The sequence below is a fragment of the Brassica oleracea genome, chromosome C4, assembly GCF_000695525.1.
Source record: "Brassica oleracea var. oleracea cultivar TO1000 chromosome C4, BOL, whole genome shotgun sequence".
In the NCBI taxonomy this organism is placed as follows: Eukaryota; Viridiplantae; Streptophyta; class Magnoliopsida; order Brassicales; family Brassicaceae; genus Brassica; species Brassica oleracea.
Genome location: NC_027751.1, coordinates 16,772,454 through 16,788,053, shown reverse-complemented (window position 1 = coordinate 16,788,053; position 15,600 = coordinate 16,772,454). Strand labels below are relative to the sequence as shown.

At 33.8% G+C, this 15,600-nt stretch overlaps 2 protein-coding genes across 2 annotated transcripts; one reads left to right on the top strand and one right to left on the bottom strand.

The window, feature by feature from the left end:
• Window positions 1–3,150: 3,150 nt before the first annotated feature.
• Window positions 3,151–8,890, top strand: LOC106342335 (protein argonaute 4). Its single transcript, XM_013781241.1, has 23 exons — window positions 3,151–3,196; window positions 3,989–4,252; window positions 4,339–4,544; window positions 4,620–4,847; window positions 4,930–5,066; window positions 5,166–5,263; window positions 5,356–5,453; window positions 5,554–5,728; window positions 5,815–5,931; window positions 6,022–6,129; window positions 6,214–6,276; window positions 6,352–6,465; window positions 6,573–6,738; window positions 6,820–6,935; window positions 7,009–7,146; window positions 7,250–7,377; window positions 7,472–7,537; window positions 7,623–7,686; window positions 7,767–7,878; window positions 7,969–8,042; window positions 8,128–8,222; window positions 8,323–8,354; window positions 8,441–8,890. Exons 2-23 carry the CDS (start codon window positions 3,992–3,994, stop codon window positions 8,614–8,616), a joined length of 2,772 nt encoding a protein of 923 aa, XP_013636695.1. The 5' UTR covers window positions 3,151–3,196; window positions 3,989–3,991; the 3' UTR covers window positions 8,617–8,890.
• A 674-nt stretch (window positions 8,891–9,564) lies between these two features.
• LOC106337182 (calmodulin) lies at window positions 9,565–10,840 on the bottom strand. Its single transcript, XM_013776242.1, has 3 exons — window positions 10,649–10,840; window positions 10,129–10,498; window positions 9,565–9,712 (listed from the first exon to the last, which is right to left on the bottom strand). The coding sequence occupies exons 1-3, from the start codon at window positions 10,722–10,724 to the stop codon at window positions 9,580–9,582; spliced, it is 579 nt and encodes a 192-aa protein (XP_013631696.1). The 5' UTR covers window positions 10,725–10,840; the 3' UTR covers window positions 9,565–9,579.
• Between the last annotated feature and the right edge of the window lie 4,760 nt (window positions 10,841–15,600).

Here is a 15,600-nt window from a genome sequence, read left to right as displayed (position 1 = left end):
TGTTAAATTTTTAAAATGACAGTCACCCGGTTTGACGTACAACAAATTATAATTTTAAAAGTTTTAGGGATCTCATTTACATAAAGGAGTTGCTGACGTGGACTACCTAAGAGGAGAAAAAACTGTGACATTATATATATGAATGGACTCCTATGTGGTTATTCTTATGGGCATGAGATTTGATTGATTTAGTGTTAAATTTTGAAAAGGACAGTCACACGGTTTGACGTACAACAAATTATAATTTTAAAAGTTTTAGGGATCTCATTTACATAAAGGAGTTGCTGACGTGGACTACCTAAGAGGAGAAAAAACTGTGACATTATATATATGAATGGACTCCTATGTGGTTATTCTTATGGGCATGAGATTTGATTGATTTAGTGTTAAATTTTTAAAATGACAGTCACCCGGTTTGACGTACAACAAATTATAATTTTAAAAGTTTTAGGGATCTCATTTACATAAAGGAGTTGCTGACGTGGACTACCTAAGAGGAGAAAAAACTGTGACATTATATATATGAATGGACTCCTATGTGGTTATTCTTATGGGCATGAGATTTGATTGATTTAGTGTTAAATTTTTAAAATGACAGTCACCCGGTTTGACGTACAACAAATTATAATTTTAAAAGTTTTAGGGATCTCATTTACATAAAGGAGTTGCTGACGTGGACTACCTAAGAGGAGAAAAAACTGTGACATTATATATATGAATGGACTCCTATGTGGTTATTCTTATGGGCATGAGATTTGATTGATTTAGTGTTAAATTTTGAAAAGGACAGTCACACGGTTTGACGTACAACAAATTATAATTTTAAAAGTTTTAGGAATCTCACTTACATAAAGGAGTTGCTCACGTGGACTACCTAAGAGGAGAAAAAACTGTGACATTATATATATGAATGGACTCCTATGTGGTTATTCTTATGGGCATGAGATTTGATTGATTTAGTGTTAAATTTTTAAAATGACAGTCACCCGGTTTGACGTACAACAAATTATAATTTTAAAAGTTTTAGGAATCTCACTTACATAAAGGAGTTGCTCACGTGGACTACCTAAGAGGAGAAAAAACTGTGACATTATATATATGAATGGACTCTCGGAATTCCGTTCTTATGGGCATGAGATTTGATTGATTTAGTGTTAAATTTTGAAAAGGACAGTCACACGGTTTGACGTACAACAAATTATAATTTTAAAAGTTTTAGGAATCTCACTTACATAAAGGAGTTGCTCACGTGGACTACCTAAGAGGAGAAAAAACTGTGACATTATATATATGAATGGACTCCTATGTGGTTATTCTTATGGGCATGAGATTTGATTGATTTAGTGTTAAATTTTTAAAATGACAGTCACCCGGTTTGACGTACAACAAATTATAATTTTAAAAGTTTTAGGGATCTCATTTACATAAAGGAGTTGCTGACGTGGACTACCTAAGAGGAGAAAAAACTGTGACATTATATATATGATTACATCCAACAAAAATGTAACGCTATCTTTTATAAACTAAACTAAATCTTTATGCTATCAAAACACTATTTTCTTGAGAGCTTTGTCCAACTTTTTATAGTAGTCCTCTTATTTACCAAAGTCAATGCATCATATGAATTCATCTATTACCATACTCTTGAGAGGTTAGTCCAGCTACTTTTATTCCATATGCATTCCTCAATCCTCATCATTATCGAAATCATTTGCATATGAACACATATTACTATACAATCTACAATATATATTTTTAATTTGATATATTGACTTTGATTATTACACGTCTATGATTACTGATTTTTACAAAATTTATCACAAAAAAATAAAAAAGCGATAGTTGATTAAAAAAAATATATGCATTTTAACGAGGATAGTATCTTGGTATATAGTTAAACTTTACAAGGCACTTGTAGATGTCTTATTTTCTCCGGCTTCCATGTAAATTTTATATGTCACAATTCAAATAATAATATTAAATGTATATAATTATATAACCAAAAATAAACTACCCATAAAAATGATTAAGCATCATCACAGTAAGAAGCCTTTAAGAAATTTAAAATTGGGGCTGAGAAACTCGAAACTAAAATATATATATATATTGGTCATGATTAAAACGAATCAGATGAAGGATCAAACATGCATAGACGAGATGCTTAGAGCTTAGAAAATACTAAAATTTCTCTATACCAATAATTACATAGTTTAGGAGACATGAATGATACTGGTCGGTTGATAATCACCAGAAGAACACACTTCTAATTCAACACCGTGCGCAGTTTAAACCCATACTCATGTAACTGTACGTGTCAACTACTGCGCACATTAAATTTTTTACGACACGTCGGATAGTGTGTCTACCTCTACCAATCTACCATAAAATTGAATTAAAAATTAAAAATAATCCTTGAGGGGAAACATTACTCGCTCTGAAAAGTGTATAAAACAAAAGTCATACTAAAAAACGGTCGAGATTATAAAACCGCCACCTCTATCTCTATCCACTAAATAAATCAATAAACAACGTCAGTTAACGAACGGTGAAGACCATAGGTCTGAGTAAATTAAATTCTTTAAACAAATCCAAACAAACGAATGGTCACGCTTGTAAAAGCAGTTACACTTGTTAAAATATTCAAAATAATTCTCTAGAAAAAAACCTTTCCCGAGAAAAGCCTATAAACAGAGTCATTCTAACGAACGGTGAAGATAAGAGATCAGAGAAAAATCTATAAATCTACTTAATCTAATGAACGGTCGAGATTATAAGAGTAGGTTCACGTACGGTGCACCGCATTGTAGATAAACGCAACTGTTAGGGCGAATAATCCACGATTTATATAAATTTCTACTAAACTGATCGTTTTCCCTTCCAGCAGAAAAGCAAAGCTAGTAAAAAAAAAAAAAAAAAAAAGAAAAAAAAAAGAATGATAGTGATCATTGAATTTTAGCTTCTTCAAGAGCTGAGGTTGATACCATCATACCAAGTGCAAAAAGCATGTTTATGTATGTTATTATTATACTTCCACGTCCAGAACAATTTGGATCTATCGCTGTAGAAGCTCGTGGAATCTACTTCAACGTTTGTTCTAATCTCGGGGAGGGACTTAAGCTATGTTAACAGTTACCAACTCAAAAGTTGTATAAAAATTACAAGAGAGATCTTTAGGGTTGCATCGGTAGCTTCAGAGGTACGATTCAAGGGGTTTTGAGAATGTTATCTCTTCTTAGACTTTTGGCGATTTTTGTTTATTATGATTTCTAGCTAAGAAGTGTGGTATCTGTGTACTTCTTCTTCAAAAGTTTTTTTCAATTTTTTTGTTGAAGAACCACATACATCGATTTCTCTGCTAGCCTCGCATGCAGTTTCTTCTGCCTTTCGCCAATTTTTTTTTTTTTGTTTTGGAACAGACTTTGTGGATTTCCATGCTAATGTGAATTTTTGCTGAGATTTTTGTTAATCTCTCTGTTTTTTTTTTCCGAATGGACAAATCGGTAGATGTTGTTAGCATGATTGCATTTTTGCTTAGTAATGTGATGAAAGCTTACACTTATTTTTGGGGTCATACATGTTTCTTTTTGTTGCGTCATCTCTCTTACTTGCTTTACTGTTATTGTTGCTTCGTCTCTCTGATTTTTGAGTGTTTCTTTTGTAACAAAGCTATAAATGTTCTATGCTTGACTATATTAGGCTAATATGTTACCAAAGCTATATTTTTTTTGGGGGGTCATACATGTTTAATCTTCGCTTGCATGCGTCTTTTTCTGACAATATGTTTGGTATTTTAGGGTCATACAGAGATTTTACTTCTCTCTCTTGGTTCTTATGGATGAAAAGTTGATTTAGCTTATTTTTCAACATTGTTCTGCTTTTGCTCATATATCATATCTTGAAACGTATATTTTTCTTAGTAAATTGTAGCCATATTTTTCGCTCATATATGTGATTAGTTTTCGCTTTTATCCTGTGGTTTATGTTTCAGGACATGGATTCTTCTACTGGTAATGGGGCTGACCTTGAATCAGCAAATGGGAGTGGGGTTACTGATGCATTGCCACCTCCTCCGCCAGTCATACCTCCCAATGTTGAGCCAGTGCGGGTTAAAACCGAAGCGGCTGAGAAGAAAAACCTGAGAGTCCCTATGGCTCGTCCTGGGTTTGGATCAAAGGGTCAGAAGATACAACTGTTGACTAATCATTTCAAAGTCAACGTCGCTAATCTTCAAGGACATTTCTACCACTACAGTGTATGTTGTGTTTCTTTACTACAGTTATGTTCATTTTGGTTTTGAATGATGTTTAACTAATGGGATTATTTGTGGTCTTGGAACAGGTGGCGCTCTTCTATGATGATGGCCGTCCTGTTGAACAAAAAGGTATTGGAAGAAAAATCCTAGACAAGGTCCATCAGACTTACCATTCTGATCTTGATGGCAAAGAGTTTGCCTACGATGGAGAAAAGACCTTGTTTACGTTTGGAGCTTTGCCTAGCAACAAGATGGACTTCTCTGTGGTTCTTGAGGAAGTATCTTCAACCAGGTAAAAAGTTATCAGATTGGTCCTTTCATTTGAGTTCTTTAGTTTCTGGTTCTGATTGAGAATTCTTATGAGCAGGACTAATGGAAATGCAAGCCCCAATAATGGTAACGAAGAGCCAAGTGATGGTGATAGGAAGAGACTGCGTCGTCCTAACCGCTCCAAAAGCTTTAGAGTCGAGATCAGCTATGCAGCCAAGATACCTCTACAAGCTCTTGCTAATGCTATGCGCGGCCAGGAATCTGAGAACTCACAGGAGGCTATAAGGGTTTTGGATATCATCTTACGTCAACATGCTGCTAGACAGTAAGTGTAAATGTTTTTTCTAGATGATCTTGTATCTTTGTTTTGTCTTTCTTATAACTTGGGAAAAAAAACAAAACTGCAGAGGCTGCCTGCTTGTGAGGCAATCTTTTTTCCACAATGACCCGAGTAACTGCGAACCAGTTGGTGGTAACATCCTGGGATGTAGAGGATTCCACTCGAGTTTCCGAACCACGCAGGGAGGAATGTCCCTTAACATGGGTAAATAATTTCACCTGTTTCTTGATGTTTGATGTTTGTTTCCTTTCTGTTGCAGCAATGATGTAGTGACTAATGGTTTTTGTTTGGTTCTTACGCCAGATGTTACAACCACAATGATAATCAAGCCTGGTCCGCTTGTTGATTTTGTTATTGCTAACCAAGGTGTAAATGATCCGTTTAATGTTGACTGGTCTAAGGTAATCTGATAAATGATGTGCGGCTGTCTTGGTCTAAGCTTTGTTCTGTACCTTTTGTGTTAGGTCTAATTTAACATGATTGTTCTCAACAGGCTAAAAGGACGCTCAAAAACCTTAGGATTAAAGTCAGCCCCTCAAACCAGGAGTACAGGATCACTGGAATGAGTGACAAGCCTTGCAGGGAACAGATGTAAGATGCTATTCACTCAATATCTGTTTTAGTTTGCTGACATTGTGATCCCTCTCAAATTTAGATTGTTCTGAGGTTTGCTTGTTATCACCTTGTCTAGGTTTGAATATAGGCCAAGGAACGCACCGAAAAATGAGAACAGAGAGTCTGAAACTGTTGAAATATCGGTGTATGACTACTTCCTCAGAGAACGGAACCTGGAGCTGCAGTATTCTGCGGATTTGCCGTGCATCAATGTTGGGAAACCAAAGCGTCCCACCTATATTCCCCTCGAGGTTTGCCTCTTTTTACTCAGCAATGTTGGTATAATGTGCGATTGAAATTGATGCTAATGTATGTCATTTGGTGCCAACCGTTGCAGCACTGCACCTTAATTCCCCTACAGAGGTACACAAAAGCGCTCAACACTTTCCAAAGATCTGCCCTTGTCGAGAAATCTAGACAGAAGCCCCAGGAGAGGATGAACGTTCTGTCCAAAGTAAAGTGTCCCGACTGTCTCATAGCTGTTCTGTTTAGTTAGTCAGAGGACTGGAGTTTGTATATATATCTTTGGTTTCAATATTTTCAGGCACTGAAAGTGAGCAACTATGACACTGAACCTCTCCTGCGTTCCTGTGGCATATCTATCAGCTCCAACTTTACTCAAGTGGAGGGACGTGTCCTCCAAGCTCCTAAGGTATGTGTACAATTGCTTGGCTGGCTTTTTAAAATTGTCTTATTGCATATTGTTAATATCCTCTGTGTATTCTATGACTGGCAGCTGAAAATGGGACGTGGAGATGAACTGTTTCCGCGAAATGGTCGCTGGAATTTCAACAACAAGGTGCTGTTTCTTCTCTCTGCCATTCTTTGTATTTGCTTTCACGTTAAGATGATCTGATTCCCTTTTGTTGAGCAGCAATTTGTTGAGCCAACCAAGATTGACAAATGGGCTGTTGCGAATTTCTCTGCTCGCTGCAATGTACGTCAGCTGGTTGATGATTTAATGCGAATCGGTGGAATGAAAGGAGTTGTAAGTTGGAACACATCTATTCTTCTTTTTTTTTGTTCTTGAAAACTTGTGTGTGATCGATCATAAACATTTGTTATAACTGCTTCTGTTTTGTATTTTTGTGACAGGAAATCGCTCCTCCTTTTGATGTATTTGAGGAGGGTCATCAGTTTCGCCGTGCTCCTCCTCTTATTCGTGTGGAGAAGATGTTTGAAGAGATCCAGTCTAAGCTCCCTGGTGCTCCACAGTTTATTCTTTGCCTCCTCCCCGAGAGGAAGAACTGTGACATTTATGGTTAAAGATATATCTCCTCCTAACTCCAGTTCCCTTATAATGTTGTTGTTTCTTTGATAAAAACATTGGATTCCTACTCAGGCCCATGGAAGAAGAAAAACCTAACCGAATACGGCATTGTTACTCAATGCATGGCTCCAGTGAGGCAACCTAATGATCAATATCTTACAAACTGTCTTCTGAAGATCAACGCAAAGGTGATCTCTCTCCCTTTTGTACCAAAGGTTCATTTGCTTCTTGTGTTCAATCTCTGATGCATATACACTACAGCTCGGAGGGCTTAATTCACTGTTAAGTGTGGAGCGAACACCGGCCTTCACGGTGGTTTCCAAGGTTCCAACCATCATCCTTGGAATGGATGTCTCACATGGATCTCCTGGACAGTCTGATGTCCCGTCCATTGCTGCCGTAATATATTATACTCAATTACTCTTTTTTTTTTATTCATATTGTTTGATTTTTGTATCAGCCTTTTAATTAGGCGTTTTCTTTGATACTGATATTTACTTAGGTGGTGAGTTCTAGGCAGTGGCCTCTAATCTCCAAGTACAGAGCATCTGTTCGCACTCAGCCTTCCAAGGCTGAAATGATTGAGTCCCTTGTGAAGAAAAATGGAACTGAAGACGATGGCATTATCAAGTGTTTAACTAACTTTTATGTGTTTTTTTCCTTGTTTGAGTCTCGCATGAGCTCCAGCTTTTAAATATTTATCTAACTCATTTATTGATTGCAGGGAGTTACTGGTAGATTTCTATGCCAGCTCTGGTAAGAGAAAGCCTGAGAATATCATTATCTTCAGGTAATTGCTTTTTTCTTACATTCTTCATCTTATTTCCCCTTCTTTACTTTTCTCTAATCGATTGTTTATGTCTTGATGCTTGTAGGGATGGTGTTAGTGAATCTCAGTTCAACCAGGTTCTCAACATTGAACTCGACCAGATCATAGAGGTAACCGAAATATACAAAAGGATAAAAAACAGTGTCTTATTGTATCATTAACTTTATTGAATCTCTCTTTCTTTCCTCAGGCATGCAAGCTTCTAGATGAGAACTGGAACCCGAAATTCCTCTTGCTGGTGGCTCAGAAGAATCACCACACCAAGTTTTTCCAGACGAGCTCTCCTGATAACGTTCCCCCAGGTGATTGATTGTTAAATCTTTTATCATTATAACACTTCATACATGCACGGTCTCATGTTATGTATGTTTTGTTTTGTTTTGTTTCTGCAGGGACAATAATCGACAGCAAAATCTGTCACCCGAAGAATAATGATTTCTATCTCTGCGCGCACGCTGGAATGATTGTAAGTGTCATCTCAACTCCACATTTGTTGATTGGTTGCTACTGGAGTTTTGTTTCTTAAGCGTGTTGTGTAACTATTGAACTAGGGAACAACTCGTCCTACACATTACCATGTCCTGTATGATGAGATTCATTTCTCACCTGATGAACTTCAGGAGCTCGTCCACTCACTCTCTTACGTGTATGTAGTCTCTCACAACCTATTATTGCTCTTTAATGGATTTTATTCTGATAGATGACAGATGTCATCTCATTTCTTTTGTTATTGTCAATATTTTCAGGTACCAAAGAAGCACGACTGCCATTTCTGTTGGTAATTTACCACTGAGTGACTACTCCTTTGAGTGTTAAGAGTCTCCATTTTCGTTTCTGAACTGACTTTTCTTTGTTCATTTGCAGTTGCACCGATCTGCTATGCTCACTTGGCAGCTGCTCAGCTAGGAACGTTCATGAAGTTCGAAGATCAGTCTGAGACGTCTTCAAGCCATGGTGGCGTGACAGCTCCAGGACCAGTCTCTGTTGCGCAGCTCCCAAAACTCAAAGACAACGTTGCCAACTCCATGTTCTTCTGTTAGCCATCTCTAATAATGTGCAGAAGTCTGATTTTCTCCAAACTTGGCTCTTAGTAGTAATCGGCTTTCAAAACTTTCACCTTAGGATCTTTCTCGGTTTAAAGGCAACGAAACTAAAGGCTTGTTATGTGTTTTTTTTTTGTGACTTTTCTCTAGCCATGCTGCCTTTTGGCGATTGAAATATGTTTTTACCCCCGTAACTCTCTCTATCAGGGTTGTTTCTAGACGACTTATTGTATATCTCCAAGCCTTAGGAAGTGATGCTTTTGTTACAATAGCTCTTGCTGCCTTAACAAAACTAAAACCCAAACAAACTACATATCGTACTCAAAGTTGAGAGGTATTGTAGCCTTATACGCAGGCAATGCTTCTAACATATCCTACCAATGATGCTTTCAAATTTCATCCCAAAACAACTACAATTCCCAATATTATTCCCAATCTAGTTTGATTTGGGTTTTTATTTGGCTAAAAATGTAAACAAGCAGTTGAGATAATATGCAACTTTCTAAACATAAAAAGAAGCATTTTTAAAGAACCATGGATAGAGTTTTGGAAATTTCTCATTGCATCTATCTGGCTTCTCGCTGCTCACCATCCACTTTAATGATTTTATTCCCCTAAACATATCTAAGCTTTACTTTAAAGTTAAACAATTGAGGTTTTCTCCTTCACTTCCAACTCGGAATAAGTAAAGGCTTCTGCTTACTTTGCTTTTTAACCTTTTCGAATAGCTCTAATTTTTAATTTATATGGTTGAATTAATCAGAAATGTTTGTTCTTAATTATTTTTTTGGCATCTATTTATGAAGAATTAAAAAGATTGCATCTATGTGCGTATGATAAGTAACGTATATGAATTTTGAGTTAATTCCACAAAATTACTACAGTATATGGTTCTGAACTTTTTTTTTTTTTTTTTTTGAATTATACAAAGGTATCCTGGCCCTACAGAAGTGATCCAGACTAGTCACGTGTTGCCACGTGTCGGTCTTCTGTCCCTGACGATGCCGAAAATGTTAATTCCTCAGTGGCCGGGATTCGAACCCAAGTGGCGGTAATTCCTTTATCACTAGAGCTAGAAGCTCCGGTTAACCACCTGAACTTTTAAAGTCAGTATTTTGTAATTTACCCATAAAATATTTGTTTTCCAACATTTTTTCCAGGAATTGAAAAGCATTAGTTACTAGTTCAAGCGTTTTTTATCAGAGAGTTCCCTTGAACATAAAGCTAATATCAAGAGAGGGAGAGACAGCTTTGTTTCAAATATAACCAATATAATGGTAGTTTCACAGTGAAAACACACTTTTTTGAATTTTTTCCAAACAAATAAACAAGCCCGAGCCACAAATAGTCAATTCGATAAACATAAAATTATTAGGAGAAAAAAAAGACGAAGGATCACTAGAAGAAGAAACGAATGTATGATATGACAATGAACAAAACCAGACTACTTTCAAATTAAACAAAAAAAAAAAAGAGAGAGAGAGAGATTGAGAAATTGTTTTTGCTCACTTTGCCATCATAACTTTGACAAACTCATCGTAATTGATCTGACCATCTCCATCAACATCAGCTTCTCTGACCATCTCATCAACCTCTTCATCAGTCAGCTTCTCTCCCAAATTGGTCATCACATGCCTCAGCTCCGCGGCGGAGATGAAACCGTTCTGGTCCTTGTCGAAGACCCTGAAAGCTTCTTTGAGCTCTTCCTCCGAATCCGTGTCCTTCATCTTACGCGCCATCAAGTTGAGAAACTCGGGAAAGTCTATGGTTCCGTTGCCGTCAGCGTCAACTTCGTTGATCATGTCTTGAAGCTCTGCTTCTGTCGGGTTCTGGCCTAGCGACCTCATCACTGTACCAAGCTCTTTCGTCGTGATGCAACCTGTGTAATTATATCAATCTCCAAAACTTCAAAATTTTGATCAATCGAGAAAGCTTCAATTGCGACCATGGATGATTACTAAACGATCCAGATATCAAATAACTAGTAGACAAATCGATTGAAACGAATAACAATCAGAGAGAATGGAACCATCTCCGTCCTTGTCGAATAGGCTGAAAGCTTCCTTGAACTCGGAGATCTGATCATCGGTCAGCTGATCGGCCATTTTTTGAGAAAGATTTGTGATAGATAGAGAGAAAATTCAACGTTGATGCAACTCGATCAAGGTGTGGAGAGGAGGAGCACCAAGTGTTGTTAATTACAAAGCTTTATATGAGAGCCCGTTAGGCCCAAAACCAATACTTTTTCGCATCGGATTTTTTTTATAATATCTACTACTAGGTAGAGACCTGAGTAAAATACTTATTTAAAAAATTTAAATTTAAATTATACTAAATAGACATTATCATCTTGGGCTAGAAACTCCCTAGTTGTTTGACCAAAAATCCATTCATGTTTCTGAGGTATAGGTTTCAATTTCGGGAGAATACATAATTATGCAAATTAAAAAAAAATATGCTTACAAGATATCTGCTGCATAGTACAAGAAATATCGTTAAGTGTGGATCCTATAGAGCGGCTCAAGTGATGCAGTTATCGTGAATTACGGACTATAGAATCGTCCGTAATATTTCTTATAATATCGTAATAATTATCTAGTATTAATTTTTTTTATTATCTTCTTGGGCTTATTAGTTACGACTAAATATGCAAATAAATAGTTGGGCCACCTACACATTATTTGTTGATATGATAGACTTTAACAAAAAAATAATTATATTGGTTATTAGATCAAACTTACTTTATATGAAGATGGGCTATGGTTTAAAGATCCATTTTTATTGATTTCTTTTGTCATTTTGAAAAATCTACTGTTAGAAATGAAAATGATTTATGTTTCGTAAAAACGGTTGAATTTATGTCTCTTTCCCGATCATTGGCTCTTCTATTCTAATTTTTTTGTTTATTCTTGTCTCATCTTTTGCTAGTCCGGCCAAAAAGTGTATTCATCTATCACTTCTCCTTGCGATGATGTTAATCTCCCGCATTGATTTCAAAGGTTTCAAATCCGAGATAGAGTTAATTGAAGCCAAGTATATTGCTAGCTTGTGTAGGAGAGAAAAGAAAATGGGAAATGCTTGAAAATCGACAACTGCATATGATACACACACATATATATATAATAAAGAATATAAGGGTACCAAATATATTCTTGATGCTGAAAATAGTATCAAACTAGATTAAGACATGCGCCTTACACGGGATAAATATTATATATAAATTACTTTTATCTATTATATGTTTTTTACATATTATGAAATAATAAATATATATTGAATAATTAAAAATTTAGTAACTATTACGTATATAGTTAAATTGGTGCAAATACATAGATAAATTTTATTAATTCATACAAACACTTTTTCCATTTAATATGGTATAAAATTAAGTTTAAATGATATTAACATAGATATATGGTATAAAATTTAGTAACTATTACGTATATAGTTAAATTGGTGCAAATACATAGATAAATTTTATTAATTCATACAAACACTTTTTCCATTTAATATGGTATAAAATTAAGTTTAAATGATATTAACATAGATATATAGTACATTTTTAATATTAACATCTGTTAAAAATATTTTATACTCATATTATTTTTGATCATTTGTATTTCTTTATAACAAAAATTTTAAATCACTGATAACAATAAAAAATTTGTGGGATGTTTAATAGTTTTAGTAATTTATAATTTAAAAAAAAAATCTAAATATTAAGTTGTCAATATTTTTTCAAAATGTTTATCAAAAAAAAATCAAAGCAAATTTCGAAATTAAATTATATGGTATATAATTTCTTTAAAAAATTATTAATATATATATAATATTTATTAAATGAGACTTCGTACTTATGTAATTTCGTAATCATTTGAATCTTGTTATAACAGAAATTTTAAACATGGATCACAAAATTTTTAATGTGAGTTTTTAACAACTTTAGTCATTTATAGTCATTTTTAAAAATTCAAAATATAATATATACGAAAAAAGCTAAATTTTTATTATATAGTTAATGTGGTTGTTTAATTTATTTTAGTAAGTTAAAATTTTAAAAATGATAGAGAATAGACTAATTTGTATCAAATCTTTATTATTCAAAATCATTAATTGTCATATATACTTTAGCCACATTAGGTAATTCTGTGATTTTTATTTAAGGAAACAATGAAGAACATTCATGATTAATTTATGGTTAGTTTAATAAAATGCTTATTAAATATTTATATGGACCAACATATTTTTCTAATGATTTTAGGAATGATTGTGGTGATGACGTGCCTACAAAAATATGTTGTAATGCTTCTCTTTTAATATATAAGAGATCATTTGTGCTAAACCCTAAAGATATGTAGATCCGACTATTAAATCAATTAGAAGCAAAGGTAATTTCTAGATTTTAGCCTCCCACAATAACTAACTTAATTATTTTAAATGATTTATTTATTTATTAATTAAACATAATGAACCTTAACCATATATAGAGTAATGCATCAATAAAGGTATTCTATTTACAGCTTGACTTAATATCTCTTATATATTAAAGGAGAAGCATTGTAGTAAATGCATTCACACTAAACTGGACACATGTGACGTGTAGAAGCATTGTAATAAATGTGTTCACACTAAAATGGACACATGTCACATTTACAGAGCTTCTCAGCTAAACTCTACATAAATATGTTCACACTATGTACTTTACGTTTTTTTAATATAAAACTCACATGCATGGGTTTTTACGTTATTTTTACTGTTTACAAATAAAGCTGGACAAATTATTCATAAATTTTTATTGGATTTGTTATCCGTTTTGATTTGAACCGAAAAATCATGATATCTGTTACTCTACGAAGCAAATCAAATACTAAAATGCAATATCCATTAAAAAAAAACCAAATCACAAACATCAATATTTATAGGAACGAATATCTAACTTGATCCGTTATATGCATATATATACACATATATTTAAAGAATTATATGTAAGTTATATATTATAGTTTATATAAATTTTACAATATTTTTGTTTTCAAATAATTTCATTTTAAGAATTTTATTTTTCATGTATTATTTTGAAAAAATGTCATTTAATATTAATTAACAGTATCTTTATATATTTATCAACTATCTTTATATACTTTTACATACACATATATGTGCACATTGACGTAAGCACCTTATAACTAAGTATTTACCACAACTGAAATATCTATTTTTTGGAAGTTAAAATATTTTTTTTCTTAATGCTTCTTTCACTATCGACCAAATTGTAGTAAAATGATTTGTCTTAATAATTTCTTTTCTTTTTTTTAATTATTATCCGTTTAGAAACTATAATATGAAACCATTGGTTCGACATCACGACTATATAAGATTCATAACATGAAAACAAACAAATAATAGTAATTTTTGATTATCACAAGCAAAAAAAAAACAAAAACATCAAACATTTTAACCGAACAAACCAAATAAATATTGATTTAAAATGATAATTATATTTTAGGAGATTAAAAACCAAAAAACAACCTAAAACCAAACCGATATCCAGATTAAACAGATTAATGTCTCCTTATTAAAAAATAATGAAACTAATAATCACATTCCGCGCAAGTCGCGGGTTATTACCTAGTTATTATTTATTATTTCTTCATTAGTTACAATGTAGTAATGACAATATTTATTAACTCATAATTTTGGCCACAAATACATAAGAAAACATTTGAAACAAACTCGTCTTCTCCGATATGTTTCCTTTCCAAAACAAATTGTTTCTTACAAACCGGCCAGCATACCAAACTTCAGTACATTTTGGTTAAGCTTTTTGAACTGAGTCGGTTTGGCAATTAACATATCATTGAACTAAATTTATAGTGATAACCCATCTATTATAGTGTTTGGTCAAACTCAATAAATTGAAGAATAAACATTTCATTTACCTTACAAACGATTAGAAGCTCAAATGTTTGAAAGTAAAGGATTTCAAATTACATTAGAGTGGTCGTGCTTACATTTATATGATAGTCCAAATAATATAGTGCTTACATTTATATAGCAGCTCATTATCACCTTAATACATGTAGAATTGCAGATTATGGCAATGCTTACATTTTTTTATCGATTCACACAAAAATTTGATCTCATTGTCTCAGGACTACATGATGCACTCTCATTTATAATGCGATGTTTGTTCTTGACACATAAGCATTGATATTTGTTTGGTTCATTGTGCATAATATCACTGGTAGTATACAGTACCGGCCCTTGATGCAAGCGAAGGAAGCTCAGGCTTCCGGCTGTTCAATTTATATAATATTATCGGCCAGATTTTTCAGGGTTCTCCTTTGGTCTAGTGGCAGAATTACATTATATGGAACTTACTGTTTGTAACCTGGGTTTGAGGTGCTTAACAAACAACCTTTTTTTTTAAATTTGCCTCTAGCCCTAAAATTTGTAGGACAGGCTCTGGTAGTATGCATTAGGCCTGGGACGGATCGGGTATCCGGGCAATTTTAAGATATCCAGATCCGGATCCTTATCCGGCGGATCCATAATTTTATTATCCTTATCCGGATCCGGGGTTCGCGGATATCCGGGTGTCGGATATCCTTCTAAAAATTATAATATCCGGCGGATATCCGGATCCGGATTTGGATCCTTAAAATAAATAAAAAATAATATTAATATATATAAAATATTAACAATAATTAAAAAATAAAAAAATATATAATGTTTTTAATTATTTCTATGTATAATATTACAAAATTTACATAAAATTTATATATACTATTATAAAAATGAAAATATATTAAATAAAATTAGTTTTTATATATAGATATTACTATTTTTGAAATAGTTATTAATAAAATTTACGGATCCGGATATCCGGACTAAAAAATCAAGATATCCGGATCCGGATTCGGCTTTGACGGATCCAACATTTTACTATCCGGATCCGGATTCGGCCTCTCCGGATATCCG

What these genes read in the sequence shown, in the direction of transcription:
- LOC106342335 (XM_013781241.1), top strand. Translation starts at nt 3,992, where the DNA reads ATGGATTCTTCTACTGGTAATGGGGCTGACCTTGAATCAGCAAATGGG. An exon ending in GTGTCCTCCAAGCTCCTAAG is followed by an intron (nt 6,130 to 6,213) that starts GTATGTGTACAA and finishes TATGACTGGCAG; the next exon opens with CTGAAAATGGGACGTGGAGA. An exon ending in GAAGAACTGTGACATTTATG is followed by an intron (nt 6,739 to 6,819) that starts GTTAAAGATATA and finishes ATTCCTACTCAG; the next exon opens with GCCCATGGAAGAAGAAAAAC.
- LOC106337182 (XM_013776242.1), bottom strand. Translation starts at nt 10,724, where the DNA reads ATGGCCGATCAGCTGACCGATGATCAGATCTCCGAGTTCAAGGAAGCT. An exon ending in ATTCGACAAGGACGGAGATG is followed by an intron (nt 10,499 to 10,648) that starts GTTCCATTCTCT and finishes ATAATTACACAG; the next exon opens with GTTGCATCACGACGAAAGAG. An exon ending in GTCAAAGTTATGATGGCAAA is followed by an intron (nt 9,713 to 10,128) that starts GTGAGCAAAAAC and finishes TTAAAAGTTCAG; the next exon opens with GTGGTTAACCGGAGCTTCTA.